This window comes from Talpa occidentalis, unplaced genomic scaffold (assembly GCF_014898055.3).
Source record: "Talpa occidentalis isolate TD23 unplaced genomic scaffold, MPIMG_talOcc4v2.1 talOcc4.12, whole genome shotgun sequence".
Classification (NCBI taxonomy): domain Eukaryota; kingdom Metazoa; phylum Chordata; class Mammalia; order Eulipotyphla; family Talpidae; genus Talpa; species Talpa occidentalis.
The window spans coordinates 6,384,638-6,402,817 of NW_023601212.1; the positions used below are offsets into that span (position 1 = coordinate 6,384,638).

At 58.9% G+C, this 18,180-nt stretch overlaps 2 protein-coding genes across 10 annotated transcripts; both read left to right on the forward strand.

Moving 5' to 3' along the window:
• Positions 1 to 3,644: 3,644 nt before the first annotated feature.
• Positions 3,645 to 12,433, forward strand: CIRBP (cold inducible RNA binding protein). Of its 9 annotated transcripts, none has more exons than XR_005124144.2 (7): positions 3,645 to 3,726; positions 8,163 to 8,271; positions 8,354 to 8,460; positions 8,569 to 8,884; positions 8,970 to 9,040; positions 11,310 to 11,441; positions 11,583 to 12,432. XR_005124144.2 is itself a non-coding variant. In XM_037504934.2 (7 exons), the coding sequence occupies exons 1-7, from the start codon at positions 3,688 to 3,690 to the stop codon at positions 11,312 to 11,314; spliced, it is 552 nt and encodes a 183-aa protein (XP_037360831.1). In that variant the 5' UTR covers positions 3,647 to 3,687; the 3' UTR covers positions 11,315 to 11,348. The 9 variants fall into 9 exon arrangements, 6 of the variants coding, with proteins under 6 accessions (XP_037360829.1, XP_054548994.1, XP_037360831.1 ...); XR_005124143.2 differs by having other exon boundaries at positions 11,586 to 12,432; XR_008550996.1 differs by lacking the exon at positions 11,583 to 12,432 and adding an exon at positions 9,428 to 10,740 and having other exon boundaries at positions 3,647 to 3,726; positions 11,310 to 11,349.
• Positions 12,434 to 12,453: 20 nt separating this feature from the next.
• FAM174C (family with sequence similarity 174 member C) lies at positions 12,454 to 17,126 on the forward strand. Its single transcript, XM_037504942.2, has 3 exons — positions 12,454 to 12,730; positions 13,872 to 13,979; positions 16,044 to 17,126. Coding segments are annotated over exons 1-3 (342 nt in total). The 5' UTR covers positions 12,454 to 12,497; the 3' UTR covers positions 16,045 to 17,126.
• The last annotated feature ends 1,054 nt before the right edge of the window (positions 17,127 to 18,180 follow it).

Below are 18,180 nucleotides of genomic sequence, written 5' to 3' on the forward strand. Positions count from 1 at the left end.
ACCAGCACACAGGTGAGACCAATAGGCCCCTTGGGACCCTGCCCTTCCCTCCCGGAGCCTTGGGAATGGCAGTTGCCAAGCCTCAGCCACCAGCAGTGGGGCCCAAGCCCAGAAATCTTCACTCCCCCCATTCACCGCTGTGCAGCCCTGGAGGGCAGGACAGGTGAGAGGCCCACCTCCGAGACTGCCCGCCTGCTGGCCCGCTGTCATTGGCAAGGCTGTCTATTTCTGTCTCTTTTCCTCTCTGCCTTGTCCCTGCCCAGTGTCTGGCTCCCTTTCCTTCTGCGTCTCTCATTCCCATTGTTTTGCCCTCTTCAGTCTCCAAGTTTCTGGCTGGGGTGCTCTCTATTTTTGGCCATCTCTGTCCCACTGGGCTGCTCCTCCCAGCACCCCCCCAACTTCCGCCCCCTCTCTGGAGGCCCCCTCCCTCACCTCCGGAGCACATTCCAGCCTCCACCCACGCTGGGGCAGCCCCTCCCTGGAGCCAGCTGCTGTATTGGGTGCTGGGAAGGAGGGAGTGGGCTCTTCGGCCAGGGTCAGAGGTTGAGCTGCAGGCGGAGGCTGGGGAGGGCACCCCTTAACTCCTCTGGAATGTAGGCAGGCCAGCCCCAGGAGGTGAGGTGGTCACCCACAGGCAGGCTGAGCTGGGGGCCAAAGACAGCTGGCTGCAACTGCCTCTCAAACACCCAGGAGGCTACCCACAGGCCTCCCAGAGAATAAACACAGCCCAGACTCCCACACAGGGCCCCCAGCCATCACACACCAGCCTGGCACCCTGCCCCAGCACACGCCCAGCACACCCCTCAACAGTCAAGGCCTAGACACTGAGCTCATAGCGCCCCGGCCCCAGTACCTGACACCCCACGCCACCCCCAAGCCAGCTACAACCCACGGTTTGGTTCCCCCACAACCCTCATCAACTGTGTTACCCTCAAATGGAAGGGCACCCCCTTCTCACCCTGAGCCTAGACCTTAGAAAACCGAAATACTGAAAGTCATCCGACAGCCAGAACTCAAGATATTCAGACACTGTGCCCACCTAAGGCAGCACCTCCCCCAAACACGCCCACAGCTCCAGCCGCAAATGGTGCCCACGCATCCTGGTGGCGGCACTCCCACCCAGAGCGCCGCCTGGCTGGCGGGGGGAGGGCTGTGTGTGCTCACTCGCTCCATCGCTGTGGGAAGTTAGCATGACAGACAATTCTCTGTGTGTCCTGTCACACCAAGAAAGAAGCAAACAACCATCCAGACTCCTCCCTGGAGCTGGCTTGTCACTGACCCCAGGAAGTGCTGTAGCCACACCCACTTCTCAGATGAGCCACTGAGGCCAGAGAGGGGCCTGGGTGTCAACAACCCACGCAGCTGGGCACCTGGGCAGCAGCGCTAATCTCAAGGCAGGGCTGGTGACCAGGAGCTGGACGGTTGTGGGGTCATCACTTGTTCCCTGGGCACGCATGGCCTCTAGAGGTGACCCCAGGAAGGGGGCACTCACCATTGTGCCACTCCAGTACTGAGATCCAGCCTGTGATTCTTGTGCCTGTCATTGAGCCTGCAGTGACCTTACATACATAGGTAAGGTCCTCTGCCGTGTGGCACCAAGGTCAAATGCATAGACAGGGCATGGGCGGGGTTGCTTCCTCCTGCCCCTGGAGGTTGGAGTGGGGCTGTGGACCTCAGCCTGTTCCCAGCCTTAGAAACCCAGTGGCTTTTGTCCCCAGCCTGCACTGAGGCGAGCCTTGGGATTGTCGGCGCTGCATCTCACAGCACCCAATGTCATACAAACAAGTTCTGCTGTGTGTTCGCCCAGCTGCCACCCCACCCACCCATGCCTCAGTTTCCTCAGAAAGGGACACCATTCAGGTCTCTTTGGTGGAGCATCATGAGTATTGACAAAGGTGATGCCCAGGAGCAAGCTTATGGCTCCCACATGCTTTTCATCAAGGAGCAGGAAAGCCACATGTACCTGGAGTGTGCCCGTGGCATGTGCACGCAGCTGGCAGGGACTGTAATCACCAGCATGTCTCCTGTTTGTCCCAGGTGGGTGCTAATGGGTGGCAGCCTCCAAATTCCTGGGCCGTGAGTCACAGGGCTCTTCCCCCACCACACACAACACAAATCCTCCTCTATCTTGCAGACCTCCTCCTCCTAGGGACAAGGAGGGAAACTGAGGCCTGGGCACAGCCCCAGTCTGGTTCCCCTGTGAGGCAGGCAACTGGATCTCCAATGTTCAAGTTGGCAGCCACCTAGGGTCGCTTCCCGATCTCAGAAGTCCCTGCCCCCATCCTTGTGCAAGAGGACTAAAACACCTGAGACAGCTGCTCGCTTCATGTGGCACTGCACTGCCCTGGGGACCCTGGCTGCCACTGACAGTGTGCTCTCAGGGGCATGAGTCACACCAGCAAGCCATGGGCACTAATGCTGAGGAGGCCCAGCCCACCTGACTCATGCACACCCAGCCCTGTCCCCTGCGCTCCCGGCCTACATCCCAATTATGCACGCGCTTTAGGATCTCCACACAGCCCCTGGTGGTGATCCTTGCACATGTGGCACCGTGCAAACATGTTTTCATGAGTGCGAGCACGCATGAGTCCTGGGTGCCATGCACACACCTTCACGCCTCTGCGCGCACACACACACACACACACACACACACACACGAGCTCCTTGCACAGAGCCCCACTTTCGTGTCCATACACGCACGAGTCCCCAGGAATCCTTGTTGCTCCGTCTTTGCACCCACGAGCGCCCTGCCCACGGGCACACATGTGCACCACACCTGGCAACACGCATACAGATGCCATCACTGTTCCCCACCCTGGCTCTGGGCTCCGAGAATTCGGGCCGGGCGGGCTGGAGTCGGCCCCGTCGGCCCCGCTTCCGCGCCTCCGCCGGGCGGCCGCCAGGTGCACCGCCGACCCCGTCTGGTCGGCCGGGAGGGAGCGATAATTATGCGGCCCCGGGCCTCCTCCCGCCCCCCGCGCCTTTCATCCCCCGCCGCGCCCGTCCCGGACCCAGACGCTCATTACCGGCGCCCGCCCGGTCATTAGTCGCGGGGCCCGGCGTCCGGCGGGCCCCGCCCGCGGGGAGGGCGGGGCGGGAGGGGGCGGAGCGGGCGGGCCCGCCCCCGTCTCCATGGAGACGCGCGAGGCGGGGAGGACGGGGCACCCCTCCTGGAGACGGCGCCGGGTGGGGCTCGCGCGGCGCGCCCCGCTCCGCGCCCCGGGCCGGGCCGGGCTTCGTGGACGGGCCGCGAGGGCGCGCGGGGCGGGCGGCAGCTTCGCGTCCGGCTGCGAACAGTAGCCTCGCCCCGGCCGTCCCCGTGTCGAGCCCCTCCTCCCGCCGCCCTTCGGCGGTTCGGCCCCGGCGCGGGGCGAGGCCCGGGCGAGGCCGCGGGCGGGTCCAGGGCCCCCTCCCACGCTGGGCCCCGCGGCCGGGCGCGTCCCCGGGAAGGACCCGGAGTCCCGGGCCGGCGTGGTGCGCGGCCGCAGCGCCCCCTCGTGGCCGCGGGAGGGATCGCCCTGCGCGGGTCCCGGAGGCGCCCGGGCCGGGCCGGGCCAAGGTGCCGGCGCTCCCAGAGGCTCTCACGGGGACGCGCGGGCCTGGTCTCACACCGGATCCCAGGGACACGCAAACGCAGGTAACCGCAGCAGCGTAGCTACGGAGACACGAGGACACAGTTCCCACGCAATGCCTGGTACAGGCACACCTGATGGCAGCTCCCCGCAGGTATGGGGGCGCCCAGGACGGACGGAGATACACATGGCCCAGTACCCAGGAGCCAACTCATAGCGCTCGGTCCCCGTGTGCTGATGGAATGAGTGAATGAATGAACGAACGCAGGGCATGCCACAAAATCAGGAAAAGGCAGACTAGACTCAGAACTAGAGAACACTTTTGGGGGTCTGGGGTCGGGGCAGAGAATGGCCGTGCCACTGTGCCTGCAGGGACTACTTGGACTGGTCTGGGGTCAGGAGTCTGCCCTCTGAGTTTGCTGAGCATCTGAACAGAAAGGGTGGGCCAGAATCTTTCCTAGGCTGGGCCTGCAGGGCCCTAGACTTCCGGCCAGCAGAAGGGGGAGCACACTCCGGCCAGCAGAAGGGGGAGCACATTGCTTCTAATGCTGATGTCTCCCTCTGTTCCTTCCAATAACCGCCCTCAGAGTGGCTGAGGCAGCAGCTTGCTGCTTAAAGGGAGTTGTCCCCCTAACCCTCTCACCCCATCCTCCAGCCCTAGGTGCCTAGGGGGCCTTTACTCATGGGCTGCTGCCTGGGGGAGGGGGTCTCTGAGGAGGGGGCCCAGCAACCTTGTAGCAGGAAACAGTGTCCTTGCCCCTCATACCTTGCTGCCTTCAGCTAGAACAACCTGAGCCAGCCTGAGGCCTGGAGTGGGCCAGAACTTCTCTGGGATGGGCAGCAAAGGGGTCATCTGTACCATATCCCCCCAGTCTTCTGCAAAGGGTCTGACTGCATGTAAAGCCTTTCCAGGGCAAAATCGTAGCTTGGGTCTCTGGTCTGGTCGGACAGGGATCCCCACTAGCTTCTTCCATCCTACAGAAGGGTCTAGGGCCAGGGTAGGCAGCATGAGCTAGGGTCTGGGCTCGGACCTTGGGGATAAGGGTCCCTGCAAGGCTATTGTTAGTTCTGTTAACAGAGGTCTTGGGGTCTCCAGAATTTGGTGTGTGCCATTTTTTTTTTTAAGATTTATTTAGGGCCTCCCTGGCAGTGCAAGGGGTTAAGTTGCAGCACTGCACGAGTTCAATACCCGGCCAGGAAGCTGACCCACATGACACAGCAGAGTTCTCCTGTGTCACCCGCAGCTCCCCTCAGCTGTGTATTTTAATTTTTTTTTAAAGATTTATTTATTTATTTATACAAGCACTGAGTACAGTCAGAAGCACGGGAGGTTAAGAGAATTCACCAGAGCCAGAGCGGGGAAACAGAACAGGCAGACTGCTGAAATACACTGCTGAGGGGAGCAGCAGGCATGGCAGGAGAGGTCTGCGTGCCATGTGGGACCCTTGCCTGCGGCAGGGGATCGAACTGGTGCTACATAAGCTTCCGGCAGCTTAGCAGCCCAGCGCTCAACCACTGCACCACCAGGGGAGGCCCTCAGCAGTGTATTTTAATGGATCCGCCTGTTCTGTTCCCCACTCTGTCTCTGGTGAATCCTCTTATCCTCTGCACCTCTGGCCTACACCCCAGCTCTTTTTTTTTTTTAAAGATTTATTTATCTATGCATACAAGAACTGGGATACAGTTCAGATGTGCAGGGGATGAGAGTATTCACCAGAGACAGAGTGGGGAGCAAAACAGGTGGATTGACTGAAATACACTGCTGAGAGGAGCAACGGGCGATACAGGAGAGGTCTGCTGCGCCATGTGGGTCAGCTCCCTGGCTGGCCAGGGATTGAACTCATGCTGCAGTGGCTGTGCATAGCTTCATAGTGCTGCGACTTGATCCCTTGTGTCACCAGGGAGGCCCCCTACATCCCAGCTCTTGTATGCATAAATAAATAAAATAAATCTTAAAAAAAAAAAAAAAGACCTATTTATTTATTTATTTTTAAAGATTTATTTATTTATGCATACAAGAACTGGGGTACAGGCCAGAGGCGTGGGGGTGAGAGGATTCACCAGAGACAGAGTGAGGAACAGAACAAGCAGATTGACTGAAACATACTGCTGAGGGGGGCAGTGGGCACATCAGGAGAGGTCTGCTGCGCCATGTGGATCCGCTCCCTGGCCGGGGATCGAACTAGTGCTGCTGTGGCTGCAGACAGCCCCACAGGTTGTGTCTTAACCCTTTGGGCCAGCAGATTTATTTATTTATGCATGCAAGGCCTAAGATTTATTTATTTATGCATACAAGAGCTGGGGTGTAGGCCAGAGGTGCTGGGCAGAGGATTCACCAGAGACAGAGTGGGGAGCAGAACAGGCACATCTACTGAAATACACCGCTGAGGAGAGCAGCAGGCAAGCAGTGGCTGGCAATAGCTTGATAGTGCTGAGACTTGAACCCTAAGCCATCAGGGAGGCCCAGCGTGTACCTTTTAGAGATGTTGGTGTTCCCCATGGGTAATGAGTGGATCCTGGGTGTACAGAACTGTGCTGGCAGGGCTGGGGGTGAAGGGCTGGAGCATTGAAAGAGAAGGCCCAGGGCTGAGCTGAATATTGAGGTGCAGTAAGGATACAGGGCTAACCCTAGTAGGGGGCTTAGGAGCCCAGGTGGGGGTCAGCCCAGCATAGAAGTGGGATGTACAGAATGTCTTGCTAGATTAGTGTTGTGGTGTTGCTCCTACAAGAGGCAGAGTCAGGGTTGGAGCTCAAGTTAGGTGTAGGTACCGGTTGGGATCTGAACAGAAAGGGTGGGCCAGAATCTTTCCTGGCCCACCAACTGCGTTGGTGAAGTTGGGGTGGCCCAAGGTTGAGGAGTAGGAAGAATTGGGATGTGAATATTGGGGTTCACATAAATAGGATTCTCAGTATTGACTAGATTTTGGGACCAATCAAGTGAGTGGGTTATCCGTCAGCCGGGAAATGACAAGAGTATCAGGAATGATGTCCGAGTTCAGATGAAGTTGGGGTGTCTGAGAGCGGAAGCCGGGCGGGGAGGAATGAGATGGATGTGTTGGTGACTGCTGCAGCACAGCACAGGTCGGGGCTCCAACGACTCTCGAAGGGGCTCAGCCCCTGGAAGCAGCTGTGAGGGACCCCTTTGTTCCCTGCATCTTGCCGGGGGGCTGGGGGGACAGGCACGCGGAAGTGGGTCAGCCCTGACCCCCGCCCGCACGCTCGAGGGCGGAGGACTGCGGTCTGTGCGCGTCGCCACCAAACTCCGCGTCCCGCGCCGGCGCGAGGGAGGAGGCGGGGCAGAAACAGGCCCGGCCCCCAGCTCATGAATATGAGGCGCGGTCGCGGCCTTCGGCGCCTCTGATTGGCCGGCGCGGTGAGGGGGGCGGGCCTGGCAGGCGGGGCCTGGCGGCGGCGTACATAAGGCCAGGCGCCGTTCCCCCCCACTTGCTCGTTAGGAGGCTCGGGTCGTTGTGCTGTGCCGTCTCTCTGCCTGCGTCAGGGACCTGCCAGATTCCGTGGTGAGGGTCCCGGCGGCACCGGCTCCACGAGCTCGGGGCGGCGGGCGGCCTGCGGCCGGCCGGCCGAGACGGGGCTGTAGCGGCACGCCCCTGGGCGGGGGCGGGCCCGGGGCGGGCCCGGGGTGGAGTCTGCCCCGCCGCTGGCGGCGGCGAGGGACAGCGGGAGACCGGGTCTAGTGGCGGCCGGAGGGCGTCCCCCACCTCCCCGGCAGGCCAGGTCGGCTGCGCGCGGCCGCAAAATGGCGGCTGCAAGCGCCAGGCTGCGCCCCGCGAAATGGCGGGAGCGCCGAGTGCCCGGATGCAGTGGCGCAGGGCGCGCGCGGGGCGCATGCGGGGGCGGGGCCGGGGCACGTGATGGGGCGGACCGAGCCCCCCTCTTGCCGGCCCCAGGTTAAGTTGCGCGAGGAGGGGTCCGAGGCATCCCGCTAGAGCCCCGGTGTCAACCGCCCCACCCCCATGCACGCGCGCGCACGCACCCAGTCTGCACCCGGGCGCTGTGGCTACACATCGTTCGCCCCTATCCCCAGTGTGACCTCCAGTGCCCCGTGTGGGCCCGTCTCCCGTACCCCCAGTTCTTCGCAGGCTCCCGACAGTAGACCAAGCACTTTGTCACCCCGCGCCCTCCACGGCTAGGTTTAGGAGTTAGCCCCAATTTAAAGGGGAGAACTGTGGTGCAGGCAGTTCCGACCACGGAGGGAGGCCCGTGGGTTCAGCCCTCAGCACCCCCTGAGGAGGTTGGGCTGCTAAAGTTGTGCCTCCCTCCAGCCCAGGAAGCCCTGAGGCGCTCTGCAGGCCTCCACTGTGGTCGCTGCCCTCCCCTCGGCAGCTTCCACTGGGAGGTGAGGGGAGTCGAGGCTGGGCCGAGAAAGGGAGCAAAGGATGTAGGATAAGAGGAATGAAGGGTTTATTCCAGTAAAGTCCTCGGTGTGGGTTTTGGGTGACTGAAGAATCAGTAATTTCCCAGTGTCTCCCTAAAGAGCTTGTGCTGTTCGTATAAAGTGAGGCATGGGGGAGGGGTGAGCATGAAGCTCCTTGAGGATCTCAGTGACGATTTCATCTGTGTTTGCCACAGGCCACCATGGCATCAGATGAAGGCAAGCTTTTCGTGGGGGGGCTGAGTTTTGACACTAATGAGCAGTCGCTGGAGCAGGTGTTCTCAAAATATGGACAGATTTCTGAAGGTGAGACTGGTGCTGGGGGTGGGGGTGGGGCAGCCCTTGGGGAGGGCTGGGTGCCAACTGCAGATCTCTCTCCTTGGCACAGTGGTGGTTGTGAAAGATAGGGAGACCCAGCGATCTCGGGGGTTTGGGTTTGTCACCTTTGAGAACATCGACGATGCCAAGGACGCCATGATGGCCATGAATGGGAAGGTGAGGGGTATTGCTCTGGGGGGCAGAGGGCTGGGTTTGCAGAGAATGAGCCCTGCCTCTCTCAGGGTGGGGAGATGGAGGCTCACCCTGCCAATCTCTGCTCTCCAGTCTGTGGATGGGAGACAGATCCGAGTTGACCAGGCAGGCAAGTCCTCCGACAACCGATCCCGTGGGTACCGAGGTGGCTCTGCCGGGGGCCGGGGCTTCTTCCGTGGAGGCAGAGGCCGGGGGCGTGGGTTCTCTAGAGGTGAGTGCTACTCGCAGGGCCTTGGGCCCTCAGGGATGAGGTGGGGTCCATTACTGCTGGCAAGAGCTGGCACTTCTTCATGTTCTTTCCTGCAGGAGGAGGGGACAGAGGCTATGGGGGGAGCCGGTTTGAGTCCAGGAGTGGGGGCTATGGAGGCTCTAGAGACTACTACAGCAGGTGAGAATGGTCCTACTTGGGGTTGGAGGGAGGCGTCTGGTGTGTAGGCTTCAGTGGCCTCTAGCGCCTGTGTGTCCTCCTGCAGCCGGAGTCAGGGTAGCAGCTATGGTGACAGGAGCTCGGGCGGGTCCTACAGAGACAGCTATGACAGTTACGGTAAGTTGCGCTCCGAGGGCACCATGCTGCCGTGGCCTGTGGTGGGAACTCAGTAATCTTTGGCACCCTCTGTGAGCTACGTAGGCTGGACGCTCAGACCTTGTCACTGTGCTTGCCCATAAGGAACAAGAGTACCCTTGGGTCTTGCCCGCAACCGTTTCTACCACAAAACAAAGGCAAAAACAAACTGACCAGAGAGGAAAGGGAGAGTGAGGGACAGCCAACAGGCAGCATAGGTGCATGTGCGGCCGCCCGGCCCTGCGGCCCGGGGGGGTTGGTTGCTCCGTGGCCGCAGGGCGCGCCCCCCAGGTCCGGACCCGGGAGTGGAATGCTGCATCTTGTTGCGTGCTTCAGTGCCTTTACACTGTCCCTGCTTCTTGTTCTCAGCTACACACAACGAGTAAAAATCCTTCCTGCTCAAGATCGTCCTTCCAATGGCTGTATATTTAAAGATTTTGGGAGCTTCGCTGAATCGTTAATGTGTAGTGAACACACCTCCTTGTATCCCACTTTTGTAGCCTTCTCAGTTCTGAGCTTGTCAAACACAGCCTGACTGCTTCTGACCCCAGATGGCCTCATGACCAGACTTTTCTTTTTAAAGAAGTGCCGTCCGTTTTTAGGGGTTTAAAAACGTTTGAAAAGCACTTTTGACTTCACATTTTTCTTTTTACCATGAGCCGTAAATTGAAAAAAAAATTCTTTGGGGGTTGTGTGGGGTTTGGTTTTTTTGTTTTGGTTGTGTTGCCTTTTTTGTTTCTTTTTAGCGGGGTTACCTTGAAGTCAGTGCCCCAGTTCACTTCTCTTTGAGATTGAACGGACTCTCAATCTGCTCTTTGTCGGAAGCTGAGCAAGCTGTGGCTTTTTTTCCAACTCGTGTACCGTTTCTGAGTGTAGCGTGGTAGGACCTGCCCAGGGCACTGCAGGGCGGGCTGGCCTGTCTGCCCAATGTGCTGGGGGCCCGCAGTAGACGCACAGACGTCCCGTGAGGTTCTTGAAAATGTTTATTTATATTGTCCTTTTTTACTGGAAGACATGCATACCCATTGATGTTGTATTTGAAGTGGTTAAGGAATTGTACGCAGTTTCTTTGGCTTTACGAAGCCGATTAAAAGACCGTCTGAAATGAACTTGCTCTGACAATTTCCCTTTCATTGCACAACACACCTCTGCTGTGGGTTCGCGGCTGTCAGGCCTGAGCAGAGAGGCAGTGTGAGAAGCAGGTCTGCCAGCCCTGCTTGAGCCCAAAGGAGAGATAGACGAGGAAGGCAGAATAAGCTGATGCTGGTGGGCCCTTTGACAGCGACTGCCACCGGTCCTGGTTAGGTGAGCGAGGTGGGTGACGGGAGCGGGCAGCTGACCACAGGACAGCCCTGGGAGCCCTCTGGCGGTGGCAGCCAGAGGGCTCGATGGGGCGGGCAGCCCAGCAGGGACAGTGGATGTGCGGGCACCTGACCCTGACCTGAACCCTTCACCTTAGCTTAGACTCTGGTTAGACAGACGGCAGGCAGCATCCCTGGGTGACCAGACTGATGGCTCGGTAGCTAGCTCTGCTGTTACTTTACAAGTTCTGAGCGTTCTCCGCTAGCCTATGGAAGCTGCAGCCCTCGGAGGACAGAAGTGTTGTGCGCCCAACAGAAACCTCTGAGATGCAAGCTGCTCCCTTGGCTAGCTCATATGTGGAAATAGCCCTGTAATTCGAGGTAACTCCTTTTGCTCGTGTCCGCATCCCTCCTCTTGTCAAGAGCTCATTTGAAAATGTACCCGGGGAATGTTCCTTTGACTTTTTTTGTTTTTTCCAATTTTTTTAAATCAAGCTAGAACTAAAAACGTCAGACCCTGGCCCCACGGGCAGTTGCGCCTCAAGAGTAGGTTCGGTCCATAAGCAGGATTGGAGACCACCGAACACCATGCCTTTTGGATTTTTTGTGCATCAATTGACAGTCTTTTCCAGACCTCCTTAAGTCACACTCCTACCTGGCTCTCTGATGTCTGTTGCTGCCATGAGTTTTTTTCCCAGAGCCCATGCCATCTATAAGCAGCTCCATCCCATGTGGATAGCTGGCTCTGCTTAAGGTGGGACGTGGCCTGGCCCATCTGGAAAGGCACAGGCCCACCAGGGCTCACCGCCGTGACGGGCCTTTGCCAGGATGGCCTGATGACTAGCTTGAGACCCTCCTAGGATCTGTGGATGGTTTCAGGGGAGGTGGGGAGGACAGCTTCCAGGTGCAGAGCAGCCAGGTTGTTGGGTAACGCTCCTTTGCTTTGGCAGGTTGAAGGGAAGGAAGCCCAACTGGGAAGGGTGGTCCAAGAGCGGCGATGACCTGGGGTCACTGTCCCAGGAGGGACTTCACCTGGGAGCAAGAACCAGAGGTGCAGCCACCGTTGTGGAAGTCCGTCGCCTGTGAGTGCTTTTTGGGGTGGTTGATGTGGATCCTCTGACACTGGCAGTGTCTGGCTCTTCCATGGGTTCTCCTGGTCTCCTGCCCTACCAGGAGCCAGCGCCTCCCTACCCCCAGACCCCAACACCACCTTGTTTTTCCAGCAGATGCTTCATCTCGAAGGTTGGGGCTTTTAAGTCCCTCCAGAAGGATGGGTGGTGGCAGCAGAGGGTGAGGCGGACAGTCTTTACCGGCAACAGTGACAGGACGTGGAAGTCCAAATTGAATAAAGGACTGGTGTGTGCTCCTAGAAACCTGAGTCTGGTTTGGGGGTGCAGCTGTGGGTGGTGGGGGAATCCATGAGAGAGCGCTGCCCCAGATCTGTTCAGGGTACCAGCTGGATCCAAGTAAAACCAGCCATCCAAGTCACTGCCCCCTTCAGGCTGGGCTCTTAGGGGCATGGCCAGCCTGAGCGGAGGTGGTAGACATCTCACTCCCAGGAGGCCTTGCTGAGGTTTGGGCAGAGTGACCAGGACCCCTTCATCTGTGCTATTCAGGCTGAGCCTGCTGCCAGATCTTGGGGGGTGCCGAGCAGAGTGTTGGGACTGAACCGGAGCCAGCAGTGTGGGGGGGCATGTGATGCCTGTAGTTCTCCCAGTGGTGGCTACTGGCCAGGGGGTGGTGACAGTTGCCCCAGGCTAGCGGGCCACAGTTTCTCCAAAAAGTCCCCCAGGACAGGCAGAGCTGCAGGCACAACAGCCAGAAGCCTGGGTGGGAAGGCAGGCCCAAATTAGGCTGGCATCCACAGCAGGTTTCGAATCTGCTGTGCCTGGGAACCTCTTTATTGCGAGGTGGCCCGGTTTCCTCAAGCGAGGACCTCCCTTCTGGCTGGAGGAGGGAGGGAGCTGGCTGCGGGGCTCCGGCAGCCGCCTGAGCTGTGGGGAAACCAGCGACCAGGCTTAAAGGAGATAAAGGAGCTAGGTGGGCGCGTGCCCCGCCCCCGTGGGCCATTGGTTGGCACCGCCCAAGAGTGGCAGCCACGCCCGGGGGCGGGGCGCATCCGCCGCTTCCGTCGGGCCATGGGACCACGCATGCTGCTGCTGTCGGCGCTGCTGCTCGGGGCTGCGTCCCGGCCGAGCCTCGCGCAGGACACGCTCTCACCGCCGTCCGCCCTCACGAACGGGAGCCGGCCGGGCGCGCCGCACAACAGCACGCGCCTGTGGCCGCCGGGCTCCCCGCTGCAGCGTTCCTTCTACGTGCTCTTGGGCTTCAGCGGCCTGGCCGTGCTCTACTTCCTCATCCGGGCGTTTAGGTGCGTCTGCCCAAGGCCCCCCTCCCCGCGCTGCCGCAGCCAATTGGCGCGTGCGCTGCCCGTCACAGGTTGGGCGATAGCCCGCCCCCGCGGGGGGCGTGGCGAGGCGGCGTCTGTCGGGTGGTCTCAAAATCACGTGACCGCGCGATTTCTTAGCCGGGGGCGCTGCCCCGGTGTTCCGAGGCGCGGCGGCTGAGGCCTGCGGGTCGGCTGGGACCGCCGGCCCTCACGCTCCTCTCACCCCGCGATGAGCCAGGAAATGGCTGGCTCTGGCGACTCGCTTGGGGGCTTGGCCGCAACTGTCAGCGAGATTGTCCCGCGGGGTTCCGCCTGGCCGGTGTGTGTGTGCTGCTGCCCCGCCTGGGGATGGAAGGGCCGTGCCCACCCTCCCAGGCCGGGCAGTGGCCCGATGGGCCCAGCACCTCTTCCTTCAGTTCGTCCTCCAGCCCGGGACTGGAGCGCAGCGGGCCTTCGTTCGCGATTACGCGGGGTTTGGCCAGCGTGCTCCTTACAGTGATGGACACTGCCCACACTCCAGGCCCGGGTTGAGCCCCTGGCTTCCCTTCTCAGTCTCCTGATTGCTCCTTTGGCTTCTTGGGAGGTGACCTCTGGCGCCTGTTTGTCACACAGTTGGCCTCGTCCAGGCACGGTAACAGGTCTTCGTCCGCTGACACGCTGCGGGTGTGGAATGCGCCCACAGAGCTGCTCTTTCCGGGTCTTTGCGGAGAGGTCACTTCTCCACCCTAGTGTTGGCCAGAAGCCCGGGCTTCAGTGCCAAACAGCGCTACATTCCGTGATCTTTGCGAAACCCTCTTTCCCTCTCTGTACCTGGATTTCTCATCAGTGAGGTGAAATGACAGCCCTGCCCTTGTAGTCTGGGAGACTCCACTCTGGTCAACCAAGGGAGCTGTGCACTTTCTGCTGCTGACACAGGAGCAGCCAGTAGCTCTTGGGACCCTCATACGGCAAGAGAAACGGGGTTAGACCTGAAGGTTCACGGGAGGGCTTTTGGGTGTGGCAGAGGAGCCCGCAGGTGAGGCCACCAGGATTCTGGGGGGAGGGGGAGGGGGTGGAAGCAAGATGGGGCAAGGTGGGGTGGACTGGAACAGCAACCCCACTGAGCTTCTGGGCCTGCTACCAGGTTGAAGAAACCACAGAAGAGGTATGGCCTCCTGGCCAACACAGAGGATCCCATGGAAATGGACAGCGGTGAGGAGGAGACGGTGTTTGAGACTCGCAATCTGAGATGGTAGTGTAACCCTTCCTGCGCTCGGGCTGGTGGGGGGTCAAGCTGAATTGGAGAGCGGGGAGACCAGACCCATCAGGTCATTGTTATGATCCACAGCATGTGCTGTGCTGCAGCAGTTGCAGGCTGTTTTGCCTCAGGTGGAGCATCCCCCTCCTGGCCTCAGTTTCCCATTTTATTTATTATTTATTTGTTTGTTTATATGTTTAAAAAGCAGGGTTATTAGAAAAAGTGCAGAAAAGTAAAAGACACTTGCATAGACACAAGGGGGCAGGAAGATTTGCCTCCCATTTATTTTTTTTATTCAATTTATTTTTTTTTTAGCTTTATATATTTATTTATACAAGTACTGGGTACAGTCAGAAGTGCGGGAGGGTGAGAGGATTCACCAGAGCCAGAGCGGGGAACAGAACAGGCAGAAGGACCGAAGTTCACTGCTGAGGGGAGCAGCAGACGCGGCAGGAGACGTCTGCGTGCCATGTGGGACCCTTGCTGGCGGCCGGGGATCGAACTGGCGCTGTAGAGGTTGCAGGCAGCTTCGCAGCCCAGCGCTCAACCGCTGCGCCACCAGGAGAGGCCCTCCCATTTATTTTTTAAAGATTTTATTATGCATACAAGAGCTGGGGTGTAGGCCAGAGGTGGGGGTGGGGGAGCATGAGAGGACTTGCCAGAGACAGAGTCAAGAGCAGAACAGGTGAATCTACTGAAATATACTGCTGAGGGGAGCAGCGGGGAGACAGGAGAGGTTTGCTGCACCATGTGGGTCAGCTCCCTGGCCGGGAATCAAACTCAGGCCGCAGTGGCTGGTGATAGCTTGATGGCACTGAGACTTTTACTCCTATGCCACCAGGGAGGCCCAAATTCCCATTTCTTCAAGGTGGGGTGGGGCTACCGTGCATGAATCTGTGGGGTACCTCCCCTGGGCAGGACCCCAAAGGACAAGATCAATGTCAAAGATGCAGAATTAACTATAGAGTTTGGTGTGGGCGTTGGATCAGGGAAGGCCCTTCTGTGGCACCCTGAGACCAGCCCCAACTCCTTGAAGAGTATTCAGGCAAGAGGGAACAGCCAGGACAAAAACTCAGACCCTACAGGTGGGCTGAACTGAGATGAGCCAGAGGCCTGGAGCTAGTGATGGGGCCTGTTCCGTCTCAGTGCTGTGTGGCAGGAAACCAGGGCTTGGCTTTGACTTATCGAACCCCTGGAAGGAAGTGTTGGTAAGATCTGGGAGCCCCTCAATGGCTTCCTCCACTCTCCTGACTGGAAGACTCCTTTCCTGGGGAGCAAGCTGTCCTGCTGGACCTGGCAGACTAGGGGACCTGGACCCCTGTTCAACCGCTAGGGGGCTACAGCAGCGCCTTTTCTGCCCAGTCTTTTTTTTTTTTTTTTTTTCAATTTTTAAAAAAAGTCTTTTTTTTTTTTAGTTACTTACTTTTTAAAAAAAAAAGATTTATTGGGACTCCCTGGTGGTGCAAGGGATTAAGCACCACACTTTGAAGCAATCTGCAGCCTCTGCAGCACGAGTTCAATCCCTGGCCAGCCAGAGAGCAACCCACATGGTACAGCAGACCGCTCCTGATTTGCCTGCTGCTCCCCTCAGCAGTGTATTTCGGTCAGTCTGCCTGTTCTGTTCCCCACTGTGTTTCTGGTGAATCTTCTCACACCCTGCATCTCTGGCCTGTACCTCAGCTCTTGTATGCATAAATAAATCAATTGTTAAAAAAATAAGAGTGAAATCTTAAAAAAAAAAAATTATTTTAGTTATTTATGCATACAAGAAGTGGGGTGTAGGCCAGAGGTGTGGGGAGTAAGAGAATTCACCAGAGACAGAGTGGGGCGCAGAACAACCTGATCTACTGAAATAGTCTGCTGAGGGGAGCAGCAGGGAGACAGGAGAGGTCTACTATGCCGTGGGGGCCAGCTCCCTGGCTGGGGCTCGAACTCAGGCCACTATAGTGGTAGCACTGGTATTAAGCTCTGCACCACCAGGGAGACCCAGCCCAGCCTTTTGGGTGTTGAACAGGGAGGGCTCCTTCCTCCACACTTCTCATCCCTATCACCTTCCAGATGCTGAGATCTGGGAGGAGGTATTTGCAGCTGCCCTGGCAGAAGGACAGAAGCCAGTGCCAGTTCTCCCAGCTTTGGTGCCAGCCCTGAGAGCTCCTGTGGGACCTGCTCAACCTGCCTGAAGCCATCTCAGCCCTCACCTGGACATGACTGCCCCGGATGCTGGGTGGAAGCCGAAGGGCCCTGATAGCTCCCACTGAAGACTCTGAGCCCCCCTGACAGAACTATGGCTTACCTTTCCTTAGAGGACACAGCAGCCTTGGGCTGAGGCCTGGTGGGTGGGCAGGCTGAGGGCCCTGTCTGAGTGGATATTCCTTCGTGCCTGGAGATAATAAAGGCAGTTCCACGTAGTCCCGATCCTGGCTCACACTTGGTGGGGCAGACAGCAAAGTGGGGCTCATTTAGGGCCTCCCTTCTCCAATCTCACCGAGCTTGGCTGCTTTGGTCTCACCTCAGCTGTCCAGGTTAGATGAGGAATCTCGGATGATGGATAGATGGGGGACCCGCATGGAGCAAGGCCTGTGGGTCATTGTCTGAATCTAGAGAGAACTTCACCCACTAGTCCCTAATCAAGTGCTCCTTCCTTTCTGCCACCTGCAACCAGGAGCCCTCAAGGGTCATGCCCTTTCGGATCCCTGGCTCATACCACCAGCACATTTGGGGGTATTTCCAAAGGAGCCCCAAGGTTGTATTTTATAGGTACTGGAGTGTCTTTCAGCTCGGGGACCTACTGTGCCCCACCCCCAGCATCCTCTTGTGGAATCATTGATGACTTCAACCATATACTGGGTACCTGAGCCCTCATTCCAGGACCCCAAGCCCCACCCAGAGCACCTGAACCCATATCCTGAGCACTTGAGCCCCCATTCTTGGCATCTGAGTCTCATTCCAGGCCTCAGTCTCCATTTATGATGAGAGGCTTGGGGGAGTTATTATGTGGGCCTTCTTTTCCCTTTGAGGCCCTATGTTGGGGCACATTACAGCTGTGGCCATTTACTCCCCAAGTCTGATCGTGGGAACGGGTCGAGTCTGGTCAGCTTGTGGTCTTCCTAGTCACGGGCCAGAGCCAACAAAATGTCATAAGGAGGGTCTGCCACTAGGGGGCAGCATTGCACCGCCAGTCCTGACCTGCAGGACCAGGTGTGGCCTGACAAGCCTCCCCACCGACCCCATCATGTACCGCCGGGGACTAGGCCCAGCTGGGTGCTCTTCCCCCCCTATTTCCACCTGCCTCAACACCCCCCACCTCTGATTTCCCCTTGTCTGCTATCCACTGAGAGCTGGGCTGTGCTCGTGCCCACGTGGGACCCATCTGATCCCTGGGTGCCATCCATCCTGCAGCCCCTATGACCCTCCCTGCCCAGCCCCAGCCTGGGAGGGTGCAGACTAGCGGTTCCCATCATGGTCCACTGGCCACCCCTCTTCCCAGCTGGGGGTGTCTGTTCCCTCCCCGCACACACTTCCCACTTCCCCACTCCAGGGTTCAACTGCCTCCTCCAGGAAACCCTCCTTGACTGTCCCTCCCACCCCCAGCCCCTGGGACATCCAAGATGTCACACCCCTCCCTCTGACCGTTCTCTCCCGTCCGCCCCCCACTCATCTTTCTGTCTCTGCGCCTCTGTCTCCCGCTCGGAGCCCCTGCCTGTCTCCGTTGACGTCTCCCCATCTGCGCGCTCTTCCTCGCGGTCTCCCTGCTTCCGCGCGCCCCTCGCCGTCTCCATCTCTCTGAGTCTGACCCACTGGGATGCGTTTTGAACAGGCTCGCGCACACCCTCCTGCCCCCCTCCCTGCCCGTGATCGGCGCCCCTTTCCCACAGCTCCGAGCGATTTCTCCAGCTTCAAAAGGCACATTAATTACTCTAATGAGGTCAGGAGAGACCCCGCGTTCTGCCATCCGGAGCCAGGGACGCGGTGTGTCCCCCCCTCAGCCCACAGTCTCCTGCCTGCCCCCGCCGGGCGCCCCGCCCGCTTTCCGGCCCCTGTGCCTGCCAGCGAGCCCGAAGCCCCGGCATTAGTGCCGAGTAATTGGCAGCCCCCGCCAAGGTTAATGCACGATTAGCAGGAAGTTCTTGGCGGCTAAAAGCTGGGAGAGGAGCCTGTCAGTGCGAGATGAAAGGCCCGTGGCCCGGCTGGCTCC

Coding starts and splice junctions, on each gene's coding strand:
- CIRBP (XM_054693019.1), top strand. CDS start 3,688: ATGCCTGGTACAGGCACACCTGATGGCAGCTCCCCGCAG. Junction 8,461..8,568: donor TGATGGCCATGAATGGGAAG/GTGAGGGGTATT, acceptor TCTGCTCTCCAG/TCTGTGGATGGGAGACAGAT. Junction 8,885..8,969: donor TCTAGAGACTACTACAGCAG/GTGAGAATGGTC, acceptor GTCCTCCTGCAG/CCGGAGTCAGGGTAGCAGCT.
- FAM174C (XM_037504942.2), top strand. CDS start 12,498: ATGGGACCACGCATGCTGCTGCTGTCGGCGCTGCTGCTCGGGGCTGCG. Junction 12,731..13,871: donor TTCCTCATCCGGGCGTTTAG/GTGCGTCTGCCC, acceptor GCCTGCTACCAG/GTTGAAGAAACCACAGAAGA.